Source organism: Sinohyriopsis cumingii, chromosome 7 (genome assembly GCF_028554795.1).
Source record: "Sinohyriopsis cumingii isolate HCF-2022 chromosome 7, ASM2855479v2, whole genome shotgun sequence".
Classification (NCBI taxonomy): Eukaryota; Metazoa; Mollusca; class Bivalvia; order Unionida; family Unionidae; genus Sinohyriopsis; species Sinohyriopsis cumingii.
The window spans coordinates 96,537,175-96,555,326 of record NC_142967.1 but is presented as its reverse complement, the minus strand read 5'-3'; the positions used below and the strand labels follow the sequence as shown (position 1 = coordinate 96,555,326).

Sequence of the window (18,152 nt, the reverse complement as noted above, 5' to 3'; positions counted from 1 at the left end):
AGTGACCTTGTATGTTCATGAAAGAGATACTCAGTTTTAAACTGTCACCAGAATTCAACTGATACATCTGTTATGGCAGTATATGGATTTCTTAAGCCGATATAATATGATGGTTCCATTGACCCAATTATAGTACAGTCGGTTTTCTCTGATTGGTTAATTTTTACAGTAATAAGTACTTGCCAGATGCTTGTTGATAACATGTAGGAGTTTTGTTATTTGTTAATACTAGTGCATGTGTCAAGAAAAGATCTGCACAAAGGATGGTTTTAAAAAAAAAAGCAAATCCATACTTCAGAACCTGAAGGTCACCCTGTTGGTAATGAAACTTGCAAAACTTGATAACATTCTGGATCTGCCGTCATCTGTTTATCATGTGAACTTTTCAAGACCCTTTTCTTTATTATTTTTTCTAAATGTTTACAAATGTTAGGATGTCGATACATTGATAACAGTGGTGTTTCATTCAGTTGTTTCAAGAAGCAAATTTCAGCTTAACTCAAGAAGATTATGTTGTCATTGTAAAGTCTAATTGGATTTTCTCTAGTCCATGTGGTGACTTAATTTCCAAATTTGTCTCCACCTAGGTCTAGTACACTGTAACAGTAAAATAAATAAGGCTAACATTGTAACCTTTTATTATTACTTGTTGGGTAAGCAGCAATGACATATACTAATCTTTTCATCAACTGTGGTCTTAATATTTGAACCCAGTATGCAAATTCATGTTGCTCTTTCAACTTTATTTGCAAATAATGTATCTATTAATTTCACAAAATGGAACTTTGATTTTTAATGGGTTGTCATTTGCATCTGCTGCATAGGGTCACACAGATTGAATAAGAGAATAAAAACAAATATTTTGGAGGGTAAACATGTTGTTTCAGTGGAGATATTTATGACTAGCTGGCCCTGAATGAAAATAGTGTCCTTCAAATACCCAGTATAGCCACCACCATGACCATCTTGACAATTTTATTAACACTGCTTGTGCTGTATTGACTATCATATCACATGGAGTTTTCGCTGAAAGACTTTTTATAGTGGTCAGTTGGTGGTCTGATGACCAGCATAGCCACTGTGGTGGCCATTTGGAAAATCTTAATACTATTCCTTCAGAATGGATGGTCATATTGACATCAGGTTTTCACAAAAAGACTTTTTGTGATGTCTGATTGGTCAAGACATAAAAAATGTCCACCACAGTGATTGTTTGGAAAATGTTATCATTACTCCACCTTTGCATATGGTCAGTATGATGTGGGACTTTGGTATGTTGGAGTTTCTCAGAAATATCAGATGTTTTCAAGACTCAGCAGTTAAAATGAATAAAAGGACCATGGATTCATCTAAAAAAGAATTACCAGTAGAGCGAACATTTATCCATTGAAGGGACTGTTTTAATTTATTCTCTTTTAAAAATAGTGTTCTTATCCATTTAGTTTTAGAGCCTGCATACAATGCTACATTTTGTTATGTGACCGATCCAATGAGTATCTAAAACACAAGGTTGTTAAATTAAGTTGATTTAATAATGGCTTTAAAACGTTTGTGATTTTTGTATGCTGTCAGACTTTTAGTAACAGTTGTGTATTTTATATGGAGTGTGATATGCATTCTTCTTGACCACGTTCTTCTAATTTTTCAAATGTTGGTACTAAAGGTTTATTTGTACAATTTCAGATAACTTGTTGAAAATTTCACTCCCAACACAATTAAAAATTCTTGTTTTACAGTTAAGTTTGCAATTCCTTACATAGTTTATAATTGCAGTTTTTTCATGTTCCCAATGTTGTCAGTGTTTTTTATCAGTGTTTATATCAAGGCCCGAGTGTTTAGCAAATACCTGTAACATTGATATGTTTATATAAAAGTCCAGTGGTTTAGCAAATACTTGTAACATTTATATATTTATATCAAGGCCCTAGTGTTTAGCAAATACCTGTAACATTGATATATTTATATCAAGGCCCTAGTGTTTAGCAAATACCTGTAACATTGATATATTTACATCAAGGCCTGAGTGTTTAGCAAATACCTGTAACATTGATATATTTATATCAAGGCCTGAGTGTTTAGCAAATACCTGTAACATTGATATGTTTATATCAAGGCCCAAGTGTTTTGCAAATGCCTATAACATTGATACAGTTTGTTTATGTGATTCTTAAGTACCTTTCAGGAATAAGGAAGTGTCATCTACATATTGCAGTTAACAGAATTTAGTATCTTTTACATTATTTGCTTTTATCTTTGGATTCCTTCTAATTATAAATGCCAGTATCTTTGCACAGAGAAAGATAAAATGTGACTACATGAGAAGGACCATTACCATTTTTTAAAACTAGATTTACCATAATGGAAATAGTACACTACTTTTTGAATGAATTCCCTTGCTTGAGAATCAAATGCCAGTTCAGAATCAGTAAGGAGTTGATGTCTAGCTACTATTTTTAATCGCTCCAAAATCAACATTATAACATGCAGTAAACTGTATTACCTATCTATGAAGTAGAAACAGGGATGGTCCTGGCTTTTAAAAAGCTGTCGCCAAAAAAATCGCCAACCTCAATATTTTGTTGCCAATTTTCAAAAAGTGTCGCCAGAACAAGTAGTGTACATTTTTTCAAGTGTTAATTTAGTCTATTAATGTAACAGGCAATGAAAATTACAAAAGATGGGTTAGGTAATACTCTAATTACAACAAGCATTAACAAAATGTTACAAAGTGTTACATGAAGATACGTCGCGATTTTAGGGCTGCCCACTTGTTGAACGCAGTTTCAAAGTCTAATTTTTCACATCTGTACATGCTGATTCTTATTAAATTCTCGAGAGATGAGATGCAGAGTTTATTTCTGATGTCAGTTTTTATGAGGTTCATCTTACTGAATCCACATTCACAGTCTACAGTGCTGACAGGTGACACCAGTAGTCTCTCAGCAGCCCCCCCCCCCACACCCTTATGGCTAACTTCACAAAGCTTGTAGTGGATTGCTTCCTAAATCCCAAGAATGATCACTGAATGCTGTATAAATTTTCTCGACAAACAAAATAGGATCTCTATTCCCACGAATGAAACTTACATGAGTCAACACTTGGCAATATTGGACCGTATATATAAGCATAAATTCACACACTATTTAGGTATTCTTTCACTCCTGTATTTTGAGAAATAAATAATTATTATTAATTATGCAAAACTGTTTTCTTTTTTGCTATTTTTTGTTGCGGAGTTTAAGTCTCTGCAGCCGTAACACGGGATTGATGGCAAAAGGAAAAGATCAATGAGTAAAATGCTGCACTGGCGACAGATATAATTGTGATTGAGATTTTTTCCATTTGCTTTGTATATATACGCAGTAGTCGGTACTTCAAAGGTTATCAGTTTTCTGTGAAGGTTCAACAAAACTATTGTATTGGTATATGTTAAAAAAAAAAAAAAATAACAGAAGGATTAGCCATTCAATTAATTGTATCTGTTCTATTCGCGTCTTCAGAAGTCGGTCAGTTGTAGGTATAGTGCGGTAGCATGATTGACTGTATCACAGCATACAGTACTCAGCCCAGATGTCAGCATAAGCAGATGATGATGTAACAATGCACTGTAAAGATGGGGTTGTCAATAAGAACAAAGGATCGTTTGTGTAACAGATTGATTCCAATGCATTGCTTAGTCAAGTTTGTGGCTTCCTTTTGTTCTGGCTTTAAATTTATTCAGTCCAAATCCATGATTGTATGTACAAATTAAATAACCAAAAAGTCTGTCGCCAAAAAAATCGCCAGATGGGATATTTTTGTCGCCAATAAGGAAAAAAAATCGCAATTTGCGACATTGGCGAAGCCCAGGACGATCCCTGAGAAATATTATGTAGGTGTGAGTGATTTCATATTAACTGTCATGATTTTTGGGCTTGCAAAAATATGTAATGTGTAAATTTAATAATTAATTAAAAAATTAATTAGTGTTTTCCTCTTAACCTGCAAAGTGCATATTAGTTAACTAAAATGTAACGTTAATTATCTATTAAAACTGTTAATTAGTTTTTATCACTGTTACCCATGATGTTGATCCCATGGACATGGGGCTGTATAGTAATTCTAACATGTTCCCCCAATAAATTGTCCTGAACAAAGACTGGTTTGGTCTTCATGTATTAATCAGGCAAAACATTTTTCATTACACAGGCTATGCATGATGATGCTATTTTTTAACTTGAATTCAAATGAAGAAATTGGACATCCATTTTTTAATGTTCTTTTTATTTCCTCTCAGCATGCAGCTAATAATGACCTCGTTTTGGGTAGCTGAAAGGTCTCCTATTACTGTTTCCCAAGCCTGGGGATATTTATTTAGAATAATTCAGTGTATCAGTCTCAGGACCCTTTGCAAGGTTAAAATCTTCAGATACAATAATGTTATAATTTTCAAAATCTTAAATATCTTACCTAAGTTTTTTATAAGATTATCGGTCATCTTTGCTCAGACTATAAATGTTTCTCAGTGTAATGTTGTTACAAAAGCATACTTGTTCGTTACTAACATACCACCACTTCTATTGTATACTGCTGAATTTATTTTAAATTGGCCCCTTCACACAGAGCAATATTTGAGGTAATATTAAGAAGATATTGTTTTCCTCTTTTGTGTTAAAGTAGTGCATGCATCTTGAAGGAAGTTAATTGCATATTTTTCATTTTTAAGAAATTAAGAACATTCTTTCTTTTCCATTTATCTTCTGAACCATAATGGTTTACTGAAGTTATTATTGCTATCCATGGACATCTTTACATTTAGATTCTAAGACAAAACTTCCCATTGATGAGTATAAATTGCGCAAAGTTACTGACAAGAAAGTTGAGTACATTTAGTCATGAACCAAAACTGATCGTAAAAACTATAAATTTTGTTATTGTATTATAAAATAAGAGGTCCAGACTGGTATAAATAAAAAAAAATGAAAACAAAAAGGAATAACTACTGGAATGCAAGCGTAAAATGATCAACAGAACACAAAAATCATGTTGTTTCAGTAGTGGCTCTGTTGTAAATTCTGGTTTTGTTTTGATTTCTCTTCAGAACTATGACTTCACTATGATGGCAGACAGCATGGATGACCCAGACATTGAACAGAGTCCAGATTTCAGGCAGGCTTTGAAACTTGTGCTGAAACAGGAAATTCATTTTTTGGTAATGCATGAACAAAATTCAGCATTATTCATTTTGCTATGATTCATCAACCGCATCTGACATTTTATACAATACATTCTTCATAACTATTATGATGTTGAAATGGGATGGAATAGCTAGAAAACTAGAAGACTTCCACCCATTTCCTAGGGTGATCTTTTATCCTTGAACAGGGATCAAACCTGGATTTATTTTTATTTTTTGGGTGGTCATTGGTATGGGAAGAGGTGTCCATGCTTATCATGTTCCTAAAATAAGTGAATTTGTATTTTTGATCCCGTCTTTATTATATAAAGAAAGTGCTAATTATAATTATTGTATGGCTGGAAATGGTAAGAAATGCTCTTACCTCATCACTCAGTAATAAATTCTGGGCTAGAACATTGAAAAGTGTTCCTTTTGGCCAGAATGGGCCCTTGTTTGGTTATGCTGTTATAATGATATTTATAGTTTCATAATGAAATGTTACATTGATTTTTTTTCTTCTTCTCATATTGTAATTAAACAAGCTGAATTTATATTTGACATAAAGCAAATGAAAGCTAACATTTTTAATAGATATGTATATAGATATATGTAGATAGTTTCTTTTCATGTGTTAGTAACCATGGCTACATTAAGCTTCTTTCCATTCCTTATTCATCACAGACCTCTCACATAAGCTGACTCTTTTGATCTTAGTAAGCTGAGCAATATAGATATTATTTTGAAATGAGAACACCAGTTTCCACATCTAATTGTGCATGTTTCCAAGTCTAATTGTGCATGTTTCCACGTCTAATTGGGCATGTTTCCAAGTCTAATTGTGCATGTTTCCAAGTCTAATTGTGCATGTTTCCACATCTAATTGCACATGTTTCCAAGTCTAATTGCGCATGTTTCCAAGTCTAATTGCACATGTTTCCAAGTCTAATTGTGCATGTTTAAGCCTCAGAGATTATTTAATTTAAAAGATGGATTAAATTGAGCATGATACAGTATCTTGTGTGGAACATAACCTTGGTAGAGAGCAAGATAGACATGTATTTTATGAGTTTACTGAATAGAGCATTAAACTTAAAGGTCACTGGCCATGCTCCAACATTTTTCTTTTTACATCTCATTTGTATTACATGATTAAAAGTAGTTATACTCACACAAAATGAGTTAAGAAATTATGAAGTTTAAAGAAGAAATAATTTAATTACTCAAAATAGAAGTATACAGTGCTGTTACTTCACCTTAGCTATGATTTCACACCTATAGAGGACACCAACCGGAAATGGCGTACATTTATCCCCACAAGATGAAGTAAATGCTTCTTGTTGTCAAAAAATAAAACACTTTAAACTATGAATAGGGAACATTTAGATGAAACTATTGAAAACTAATTTATTGTTCAGCCTTATGTCGATGTGCGTGCATGACATAATAGATTGTCATTTTCAAAACTGTTCCATTGTTTTGATTTATTTTCAAAAATTCCTGTTAATAGAGGTAGAAAGGAATCAATACCCACTTCCCTGTGTTGGCTGACTTTGTATGAAAAAAAGAAAGAAATCAGCACACTTAAAAGAATCCAAAGGAACCAAAATTGGCTTCCTTATATTGGCTGACTTCATAAAAATTAGGGCAAATTGTCTTTGGGCCAAATTGACTATAATTTGGCATAAATGGTACAACTTTCCCATCCCTCACCCTATTCGATCCCACAGCTTCAGTCCACTTTTTTCTGTCCTGGGAAACAGGGTCTTTCAGCAAAAGAAAGAACCCATTTGTCCCATCATCACTCTTGGTTACATCCATATGCAACACTGCATAATATTTGCTGTACAAAATCATGATCATGATATATCACATAGACATTTACACGGGGAAATTAAACGCTTCATTGGTTTGGCTGAATAGAACGGATATATAACATCATATCCGTTTTTGGCACATGATAACTGCTAATTGTTTACAGAGATTGCTGACTAATTTTTTCATTTAAAAAAGCAGATTTTTAAGTCTAATTAAACATTTTTATGGTGTGCATTCATAACAAATTTGTTTTGTTTATGACTATAATAATATCACATGTTTGTACAGTATAGGTGGCCAGTGACCTTTAATCTGTTGTTAATAATAATAATAATAATAATATTGGTATTCAGCACATGGTATTTGTTCAAAAGCCAAGTTAGAAGGTGAACCTGCATACACTAATCACCTCTCTTTAAAGGCCAGTTTTGGCTTTTTCCCATGGTTGGCAGCTGTTAACAGGTTTCTCTGCACTGCAGTTGGGAATTTTAATTTGTTCAACATTTCATTCACTTGCTCAGGAGAAACAGCTTTTTGAATAGCTCCAAATTGCCACCTTTATAGAACAAGCAAAATAAGTCGTCGTTAAAATCCTAATATGCACATGCAAGCATATGTCATCAGTGGGTGAACTTAGACCAGTATGCTTAATAGTCCACAACAATAGCAGTAGTTTGCTTTTTGGTTGAAGCATTGTTTAAATAAAATGTATATTTTCCATCAAGTATGGTTGACCACCTCAAATACTTATTCTATGCATGTAAATATATTAATATATCTGCAGCTGAGATCATTGCTTATGAAGAGAACAGTGTTTTACCAAGAATTTGATTGTTAATTTTTTTCAGTTATGGCTGCATATGGAACTTTCTCATACAGTATAGTACAGTTTTGTTTATATAGTATTTGGGGAAAAATTGCATGTATTTTGAAAATATGAGTATTTATTTAGGTGACGTAGCAGTCTTGTGCAGTCTTACATCACTGCTCTGTCGAAAAACATTTTGATGATTTGATACACTGCATTTTCATCTGACATATATCTGATAACAAAATCACTCATGATATTCTGTTTATTCATGATGTTGAGAAGCTGATGGCATATTTGTACTGTGGCAATCGCCAGTAACATCTCTTTTCAGTGCTGATTAATGCATGCAATCAGAAAATATTCCAGACTGACTTCTCACTTGATAACAGTAGAACCATGCTGATTCACAATATTCCAGTGATGTCTTATGGGTATGAATCACAGTAACTGGCAAAATTGTACATAGCCTTGAAGGAATATTCATGGCCTCTGCATTTAAACCTAAATCTTCACAACAGATGATCTCATGAGATCAGACTATTCAGGTGCTACATCAGTTATCATACTGAATAATTTAGAGGCATTTGATTTGTGGGTTTAAGGTCTGTCTGCAAGAATCAAGCAAGGCTATAAAGACCAGTTTTACCTTTTCATATGCAAGACAAAAAATTGAAGTATTGACTTAAGAGGAGCAAAGCAAATGCAGGACTAAGTTTGCATCTGTTACCTAATTTAACCAATATTTGATACTTTTTCAGCTGAGAAGACTATCAGAGACTGGAGAAGAGTCTCTTGTAATAACAGCCAGCTTGGGAGATGGAGAGGTCACCCAGCTTGGATCAGGAAAGGGGAATGAATACTTTCAATTCAAGAAACTGGAGGAACTTAAAAAAGATTTCCTCTTATTTTGTAGAGGTATGTACTTTCTTTGTCAGGTGTTGTGGCAACTCATAATCCAAGGATCACATGTTCTGTACCCCACCTAAGCCAACCTAGGTTGGCTACCTCAGTGTGTCATTGAGAAAGACACTTAGCTTCAATTTCGTTTGTGTAATATTGCCTGTAATGTGTTGAAATGCTTTTAAAAAAAGTAAAAACAACCAAACAACTCAGCAACCTTTCATGTCAAGTGGAAATGAAGTCTGATTCAGTGTACTTCAGTCGATTCTGGTTAGTCCAACTTCAATTTATATTGTAGGCATCATCATAATATGGATGGACTACATTACCATGGTGTTTTAATGGATTACTTTGGTGTTGATGTGAATCAGACAATTGTACTCCAGAAGCTAAATTCCTGACCTGTATGGAATACTTAGACAACTGTGTAGGTGACTGGAGAAAGTATGGGTTCTGTGGCAAAGAGATAGATGCCGTATGAAGTATCAGTAATGTTTGTCTGTACACACTAATGAAAAAAACATTAATGTCCAACAAAATCTGACATCACCGTATTGATATACGAACTTGCAGAATTTAGAAATAGCGCTGGTGTATGAAACATCAACAGTTATCATAAAATATTAGGATACCTTTGCACACAGGATAGAGATAGATTGGTTATGAGCTCAGTATGTTTAATATTCATATCACCAGTCTGTCATTTCTACCAGTGGGCCAAAGCTGAGGTTTCTGAATGAAACATCATTTCCATCATTCAGTGGATATAGTTGAGAGGCAGTGCATGTTTTTGAATAATAATTTTACTTTAAAAATGGTTAGTTCGCTTGGGAGGATGTTTGTGAAGAATTTTCAAAGAGAATACTATGTGTTGCATCTGTTTATAAAGTATTTCAGTGGAAGTGTGCTGAAAGTTGTGAAAGTTGTGCTTAGATAAAGTTAAAAATGGTAGACTTGCTGATCCAGTCCTTTATGCATTGTATTATCAAAAAGTTCCCAATTTTTTGTCATTTTGAAAAACAAAAGATGGGGGTTTCTTATACTTAAATTCATGGTTTTGCCTGTCTAAGTTTGCATATTTGTAGGTAATTTCATGAATTAACCTCAACAAATACCTCAGATACAGAATACAAAAGAACAAAACATTGATAACCAGGAAGAACAGTCACTTCAATTAATAAAACAGATCAGCCACCCATATGAGCACAAATCAAACACCTGTAAAGATAAATCACTTACACTCAGCATCAAAGGTAGCCAACACAGCCAACACCAACCTAATATCTCTACCTTCGTTAACTTTCTGATGACTATGGCATTGACAGTTGCATATGAGTGATACAAATTAACTTTGATCCCCATCAGTTTGGATAATATTGTCATTCCACATGTGAACCAAACATGTGACCAGGTCCTCTTTGCTTAGTGCAACCAGCAACCATTGTCATCATTTGATGTGTTCAAAGCCCATCTAAGTGCAAAGATGCTGACTAAATTTAAAAAAAAAGACCCAATGGAATAACTCCTTTGCCTCATGTATGAACTAACTTCAGCCATTAGACTTGACATAAAACATTATCAATAAAGCTGATAGAACCTGAATGGATATTTGAGGCTCACGTGCAAATGTGTGAAAGACTGGACTTAATTATCTGTGGCTTTGAGAATAATGGTCATTTTGTTTAAATCAGCTGTTTCAGGATTATCTACCCAATACACATTTGTGAGTACCAGCTGACATGAGTGATGCAATGTTGATTCAGTGGTTTTGTCCGAAAATCAATTTATAGTGTTTCATTAGTAATTGTGTCTCAAGTGCAAGTTTTAATATTTTTATAGTGATGTTGTTAATTGGAATTAAGCATGCATGGATAAAATGAGACATGGTTTCACAAGGATTTAAAGTTTTGAAAATAGTTTCTCTTGAATGAAGAATCCATATGAATAATTATTAAATCTAATTTTCATGTATATTACTTATTTCTTTCACTGTCAGTAATAAAAGCACTTGAATACCTTATGATTTTTCTCATTTCTCACTATCCTTTCTTATCTTACAACATATCAGTTGAATGCAGTTAGTGGAAATTACAGTTACTGGATACCATATAGCTGTGTGTGCATTGAAACAATATAAAAATACTTTATAATTCTTTTTTAAAGGGTGAAAATAAAATAGATGAGTGTAAAAGCTAATATTTTTAACCAAATTACAGAAATTATGATTGAACAAATAGCTTGGTTGATCTCAAGGAATGAAACACAGTTTTAAAAGGGAAGGGGGCTCCTTTATCACATGTGGTTAATTTTTCATTGGGTGTTTAAATTTGTGGTTCTGGGCAACAGTGAAATCCATGATAACTGGTACCTAGTGAAAATTTGTGATACAGTACCTAGTGAGTATTAGAAATGGTTTTTTAGAAGCTGTGATCTGTTGTGTAGATGTAAAACTATATAAGTATGGTATACCCTTTAGATCAATGACAGGCCTGTCAAGATCTGTAATGTGCTGGAAGTTTTCTTAGTCTGCAGAACGATGGATGTGACCACTATTGGGATATTTTCCCACCTGTTACAATCTGTGTAATGTGTTTTTGCAAATGATGTATAGACACCTATCCTCTGTAAATTCCTCTTGCATGCACATACATTGATATGTAGAAACTTTCCATAATACATAGTTATTTTGTGAATGTTGGTCTTTGGTAAGGTGTGTTATTTTATAGTGTAACCTGTACATCTACCCCTCCATTAACATTTGCTTCTCTTGCTCGTAACTCTTTAACAGAGTGATTTTATTGAAATTTTTCCCAAGCATAGACTCTTCTTTGAATGTATTCAGTTATTGATATGACCCCAGGTCATCAGGTCAATAACGAAGCTAAGCTAGGTACATGCAGTAGCCATTGTATCATAAATGGTTAATGCTGTATTCGTCCAGTAGCCGTGAATAATAGAGGTGTTTTCTGTTGTGTAATGGAAATGCCATTATACAGATTTAAATTTTTCTCTTCAAATAGCTATGAAATATGAGTTCATACATGTGCTAAATATTTTTCTTCCAGTAACTGACATAACAGTGATGATAATGAAGAATATTATTATTATTATTATTATTATTGTTATTATTATTATTAGTAGTAGTATTATTTTCAGAAAACCTGGTAAAGTATTGGCACCAACATTAATAGTTTGAGCGTCTGCTTTGGATGCGGTAGGTCATGGGTTCGATCCCTGGCTGAGTCATACCAAAGACTTACAAAAATGGCACTAACAGCTGCCTCGTTTGGCTCTCAGCATTAACAGGTTAGTGTTAGGACTGGTCGGCCTGGGTGGGAAATCATGCTAGACATCACTATAAATTGTCATACTGCAGACATCGTAGTGTTATGACTGAAATTTTTTTAAAGCTGTGTTAAAAATCCAGATCACACACACCAACAGTAATAAACACCATTATGAAAAGATACATGCTGATCAATGTTAATCTATTGCCATTACTTTGCGTTTTTACTTCTCACTGTAATCTTATAATCAAGATGCAGTTTTCAAAGTGGGTGGGTGAGTAAATTTTTAACTTCATCCATGATAAGAATATAAACAAGTGTCCAGTTAGCACTAGAAAACCAGATTGGCTGTTCTTGGAGTGATTGTTCATTATTACATGAAAAATACCACAAATAAATTTTGATGTTTAAATTCAACCAACTAAAATGTAATTCCATATCTTGATGAGTGGTCCCTCATCATCACGTATAACAATCCACTTATTAATTAGCTGTCCATCTCATAGCATAGCCATGACCCATGCTGCAAGGTCAAGCTTATGGCAAGGAAAGATATACACTGGTGACCATATCTATGTACATGTATAACTTTTGTACAAATGAAGATATTTTATTGTTGCTTTATCTTGTATAGAGTCTTCATCTTCTTTTGTGAATCATCAATGATTGGAGGAAGCAGAATTCTAATCCAGACAGTTTGATGTCCGAAATAGTGATAAATAGAATCTAACCATGGTCAGAAGAAAGAAATTGTAATTATTTAACTGGTCATTTTACTGAAAGTTACAGATGCATGGCAATCAAGTAATTGGATTATCATGATTTGGGTTTTAACCAAATTTGGCTTGGAGGTTGATGAAACCTTGATTTTCAGTTTTGGACATGTCTCCTAATTTTTATATTTGCAGAATAACATTGTTAGGAATTGTAGGATAAACTGAAAAATAATAATATAATCTTTTATGTGCCCCTACTAAGGTATATTGATAGGGGCATTCTGTGGTCTTACCCATGTCTGTTAATCACAGCTTAGTTAAAGAAGGGGTGTTATATGGTCTTACCCATGTCTGTCTGTCACAGCTTGGTTAAAGAAGGGACATTCTATGGTCTTACCCTTGTCTGTCTGTCACAGCTTAGTTAAAGAAGGGACATTCTATGGTCTTACCCTTGTCTGTCTGTCACACCTAAGTTAAAGACAGGGGCATTCTATGGTCTTACCCTTGTCTGTCTGTCACACCTTAGTTAAAGAAGGGACATTCTATGGTCTTACCCTTGTCTGTCTGTCACAGCTTAGTTAAAGAAGGGGTATTATATGGTCTTACCCATGTCTGTCTGTCACAGCTTAGTTAAAGAATGGACATTCTATGGTCTTACCCTTGTCTGTCTGTCACAGCTTAGTTAAAGAAGGGGCATTATATGGTCTTCCCCTTGTCTGTCTGTCACAACTTAGTTAAAGAAGGGACATTCTATGGTCTTACCCTTGTCTGTCTGTCACAGCTTACTTAAAGACAGGGGTATTATATGGTCTTACCCTTGTCTGTCTGTCACACCTTAGTTAAAGACAGGGGCATTATATGGTCTTACCCTTGTCTGTCTGTCACAGCTTAGTTAATGAAGGGGCATTATATGGTCTTACCCATGTGTGTTTGTCACAGTTTATTTAAAGACATGGACATTCTATAGTCTTACCCTTGTCTGTCACACATTATTTAAAGACAGGGTTTCCAAACTGTTCTATTCTACCTGTATCAGATGTCAGGTAAAGCCTGGATATGAAAACAATAAGGCATGTAATTAACCAATCCAGTGCTGATTCTGAAGCTTTTGGCATGGCCACAGATCGAGAGAAAATGACAATACTTGGTTATATCACAACCCTGTCTTTTAAAGGGACTCTTTCATGGGCGAGTGACCAACAAGTGAGAAAAATATTTTCCAGTACAAAGTATACCAAAGTGAAACTTGTATCTTGAGTCTTTGTCTCCCAAAAATACTCCAAAGAATGACTGATGTCCTAACATTGCACAGCCTATAACCAGGCATGTTTGCATATACTAAACTCAAGAAACCAGTCAACCCAAAACAAATCTGAATCATCAAATAATCAAGAAAATACAGACAATGTAGTCAAGTGTAACAGAGACACAGGTGTAAACATAATCAGCAGAATAATGAATTAAACATTGGCAACATGCATAAATTTACAAGCAAACCTCTTACATTGCTATGATAAGTTTTGATTGACACCAGTGGGGTCCTGTAATGAGATTGTTATATCAGTAGGCCTAGTTGATTAAAGATTGCTGGTCACTGTCAATTTAAGGAAATCCTAAGCACAGTGCTCTGCTTAACATAAACAAAATTTTAATTTAGCATTGGTCAAGCAGAATGACCCTAAAGTATTTTGTGTTAAATTGTTTTTGTTTTTTTTAAATTCTTAAAATTGGGTTTCTGTTATAGTTCGCTGATTGTCACTGTCAGAGAAACATCTTAAATGGTGATCTGTATGATTAGGAGATAAAGAGGACTTTAGCATTATACGTGAAATCCATCCTGAAATCTTGGATGAGTTTGATTTTCACACATCAACTTCTTATGAGATTTATTGTTAGGATAATGTTTGATGATGGAGCGTGGCCTCATTTTTTGAAACTTTGGTTTCATATATCTATGGGTATGTGAGAAAGATTGCCAGCAGCTTCTCGTGGGTCGGTGGTTCTTTCCGGGGTTTTCTCTGGTTCTTCCTCCACCATTAATACTGGCCGCCATGTATAGCCTATCATGTGCTGCAAAATGGCGTTAAACCCCACAACAACAACAACAACAACATCATATATCTATGCAGCATCAGTAATCATTGAATTTCAAGTAAATGTCTTGTGTAGTTTAGTATTATTGAAATTTTGCATGAATTTTATTGTTAACATTTTATGTCATTTTTACATGCTGACCATAACGCAGAGGATATTGTGTTATGTCTGTCAGTCCATGTGTTTATCCATCTGCATCCTATTGTGTTTTAGCACAATAACCTAAGTTTTCCATCATCTACTATTACCAAACTTTGCAAGTATGTTGCATTTTTGTGGGGAAGAAATCTATTGATTTCAGACTGAAATATGGTAAAAGTCAAGGTCACAGGGATTGAAGAAAGGAAACTGTCCACACGTTAACTTGCATACCAGATACCTTGACCAAACTGTACAGATGCCTTGGATTAAAGATAAGAAACACACTTGCTAATTTTAGGGTTAAAAATTGAAAAATAGATATTTGAAGTCAAAGGTCAAGCTTACTGAAGGTAGGAAAAACAACTTCCTGAAAACTACACAAGTTCTGTAGAATATGCCTTGACTGAACTCTGTAAATTACTTGCATTTGAGAAAAGGAGAACATCTATTGATTTTAGGGTCAATAAAACTGAAAAAAGAGAAATGGTTTTTGCAAAATGATAAGATTTTTGTATCCTTTACCTTGACACAGTTTGTTGATTTATACATTTAAGATAAGAAAGACATATGTTGATTGGATTCCCAAAAATCAAACAAGTATCCAACATATGAAACATGATTTTACTTGTAAATAGGATAAAAATTACCATTTATCATATGATGGGCATATGGTGTACTGTTTACAGTACTCTTTGTTTATAACTGGGGACCGCTTTTTCATGTACAAATGTGTCCTGTACATGGTAGTCTCCTTTACGATAGGATTTACCCTATCTTTATTTTTTTAATATAGATCCAGACAGTGTCACTTTTCAAAAGAAGGAGGAGAAGGAAGAAATTGTTCAGCAGGATAAACAAGATATTATGGAAACCAGCATACCTACAGAACTGCCATTAGAGATGGGCGTAGTGGATGATACAGTCATAAAGGTTGAATTAAATCCAGACTGTATTGAGTTGGAGCGGGTCCAGATATCTTCACTGGTACCTACAGATCAAACAGCTTCCATGGAAACAGCAGATGAGACATCCACAGACCATGCCCTAAATTATGCAGCAGCTTCACTGAATTCTGTTCCTGTCTCTAAAGAGAGGACTCAAAAGAGTAAGTATTCACAAGTATGTAAGTTTATCTGTGCCAGATAACTTTTTTATTGCCATATGGAATATATTTAACATGCTAGATATATTAGCATAATTTTGATCTTCAGGCAAAAATCACTTACAAAACATGATTACACAACATACAAGTAAGTCACAGTGACCTCTTCCAACCAATCCCAAAGATCTTTCAGATATCATTTGTGTAATGTCCGAAATAAGGTTTACCTCCCATGTATCGATCTTTCGGGTGTTGTTTGTGTAATGTCCGAAATAAGGTTTACCTCCCATGTATCAAAAGCTCATAGGTCTGACTAACTATTATTGTAAACATTCTTATTGCTTTTGAGCTGCATTTCCTGTTTGACCTTAAGTATTGTTTTTAATGGATTCTTTTTTTGTAAGATTGAAATTCCATAAACTTGACACAGGCTTTGCTGTTTCATTTATGTTGATAATTATTAGTATAGTTTTCACTGCTGAGTCATAGTGCTCCACCTATAATAGCTGATGGTGCATTAACATTAAGTAAAGCCATAGTAAGTAAAGCTGTAGTAAGTAAAACCATAGTGAGTAAAGCTGTAGTAAGTAAAGCCATAGTAAGTAAAGCTGTAGTAAGTAAAGCCATAGTGAGTAAAGCTGTAGTAAGTAAAGCCGTAGTAAGTAAAGCCATAGTGAGTAAAGCTCTAGTAAGTAAAGCCGTAGTTAGTAAAGCGGTAGTAAGTAAAGCCGTATTAAGTAAAGCCATAGTGAGTAAAGCTGTAGTAAGTAAAGCCATAGTAAGTAAAGCTGTAGTAAGTAAAGTGGTAGTAAGTAAAGTTGTAGTAAGTAAAGCCGTATTAAGTAAAGCTGTAGTAAGTAAAGCTGTAGTAAGTAATGCCGTAGTAAGTAAAGCTGTAGTAAGTAAAGCCGTAGTAAGTATAGCCATATTAAGTAAAGTCATTGTAAGTAAAGCCGTAGTAAGTAAAGCCGTAGTAAGTAAAGTGATAGTAAGTAAAGTTGTAGTAAGTAAAGCTATATTAAGTAAAGCTGTAGTAAGTAAAGCCATAGTAAGTAAAGCCGTAGTAAGTAAAGCTGTAGTAAGTAAAGTGGTAGTAAGTAAAGCCGTATTAAGTAAAGCTGTAGTAAGTAAAGCCATAGTAAGTAAAGCTGTAGTAAGTACAGCTGTAGTAAGTAATGCCGTAGTAAGTAAAGCTGTAGTAAGTAAAACTGTAGTAAGTAAAGCCATATTAAGTAAAGCCATAGTAAGTAAAGCTGTAGTAAGTAAAGCTGTAGCAGAATACATTGTCCTTGTGATGCTCTCAAAATTGTGATAAGTGAATAAATAATTTGCTCAGTGGAATAATAAAAGTAGACTTGCAGTGATCTCAGACTAGAACACTACATGTTAAATATAACCTTGTATGTACCATATATATTCCAAAGATGAGTCTAGTTGCAAACAACATAGACCCTAATCTCCCATTGCATAATGAACTGACATATCTGGGTATTTGTTGTTTATTTTACTGCTTGCTCCTAACAAACTGCATGTACAAAAAATTGCCAGCCCATTGTGCTATGGCAGATCCGGGTCTGTTATGGCAGATCTGGGTATGTGATGGCAGATCCAGGTCTGTTATGGCAGATCTGGGTCTGTGATGGCAGATCCAGGTCTATTATGGCAGATTCGGGTCTGTTATGGCAGATCTGGGTCTGTTATGGCAGATCTGGGTCTGTGATTGCAGATCTGGGTCTGTTATGGCAGATCTGGGTCTGTGATGGCAGATCTGGGTCTATGATGGCAGATCTGGGTCTGTGCAGTTTGAATTTAGATCTGACTTGTATGTGAGTATTATTAACAAACAGACATTTTACTTTTTCTTTATGATTGCAGTCTGTCACACATGGTATATTTGATTATGAAATATTAATTATATTATTCTAGCTAATATAATTTAATTTTTCTTCTTGGAGAATAGTTGTAACGTAAATAAAATATTTATATTTTAGTTGTTGAGCATGCACAGACAGTACTATATCATTACTATATCATGTATTTCTCTGATTTAATCTAGTTCGTAATATTTATTATTCCTCTGCACAGTTTGGCAGAATTTCGCTTGATTGTAAGTATTCTTTTAGACATG

At 34.2% G+C, this 18,152-nt stretch overlaps 1 protein-coding gene across 2 annotated transcripts in view; it reads left to right on the top strand.

Moving 5' to 3' along the window:
* The window catches only part of LOC149795763 (uncharacterized), a 42,081-nt gene that overhangs the window by 3,670 nt on the left and 20,259 nt on the right, over positions 1–18,152 (top strand). For both annotated transcript variants that reach the window (XM_089965673.1, XM_089965672.1), the window contains exons 2-4: positions 5,081–5,191; positions 8,543–8,699; positions 15,716–16,027. In XM_089965673.1, the coding sequence (XP_089821799.1) occupies positions 5,096–5,191; positions 8,543–8,699; positions 15,716–16,027 (565 nt within the window). In that variant the 5' untranslated portion in view covers positions 5,081–5,095. The remainder of the gene's footprint in view (positions 1–5,080; positions 5,192–8,542; positions 8,700–15,715; positions 16,028–18,152) is intronic.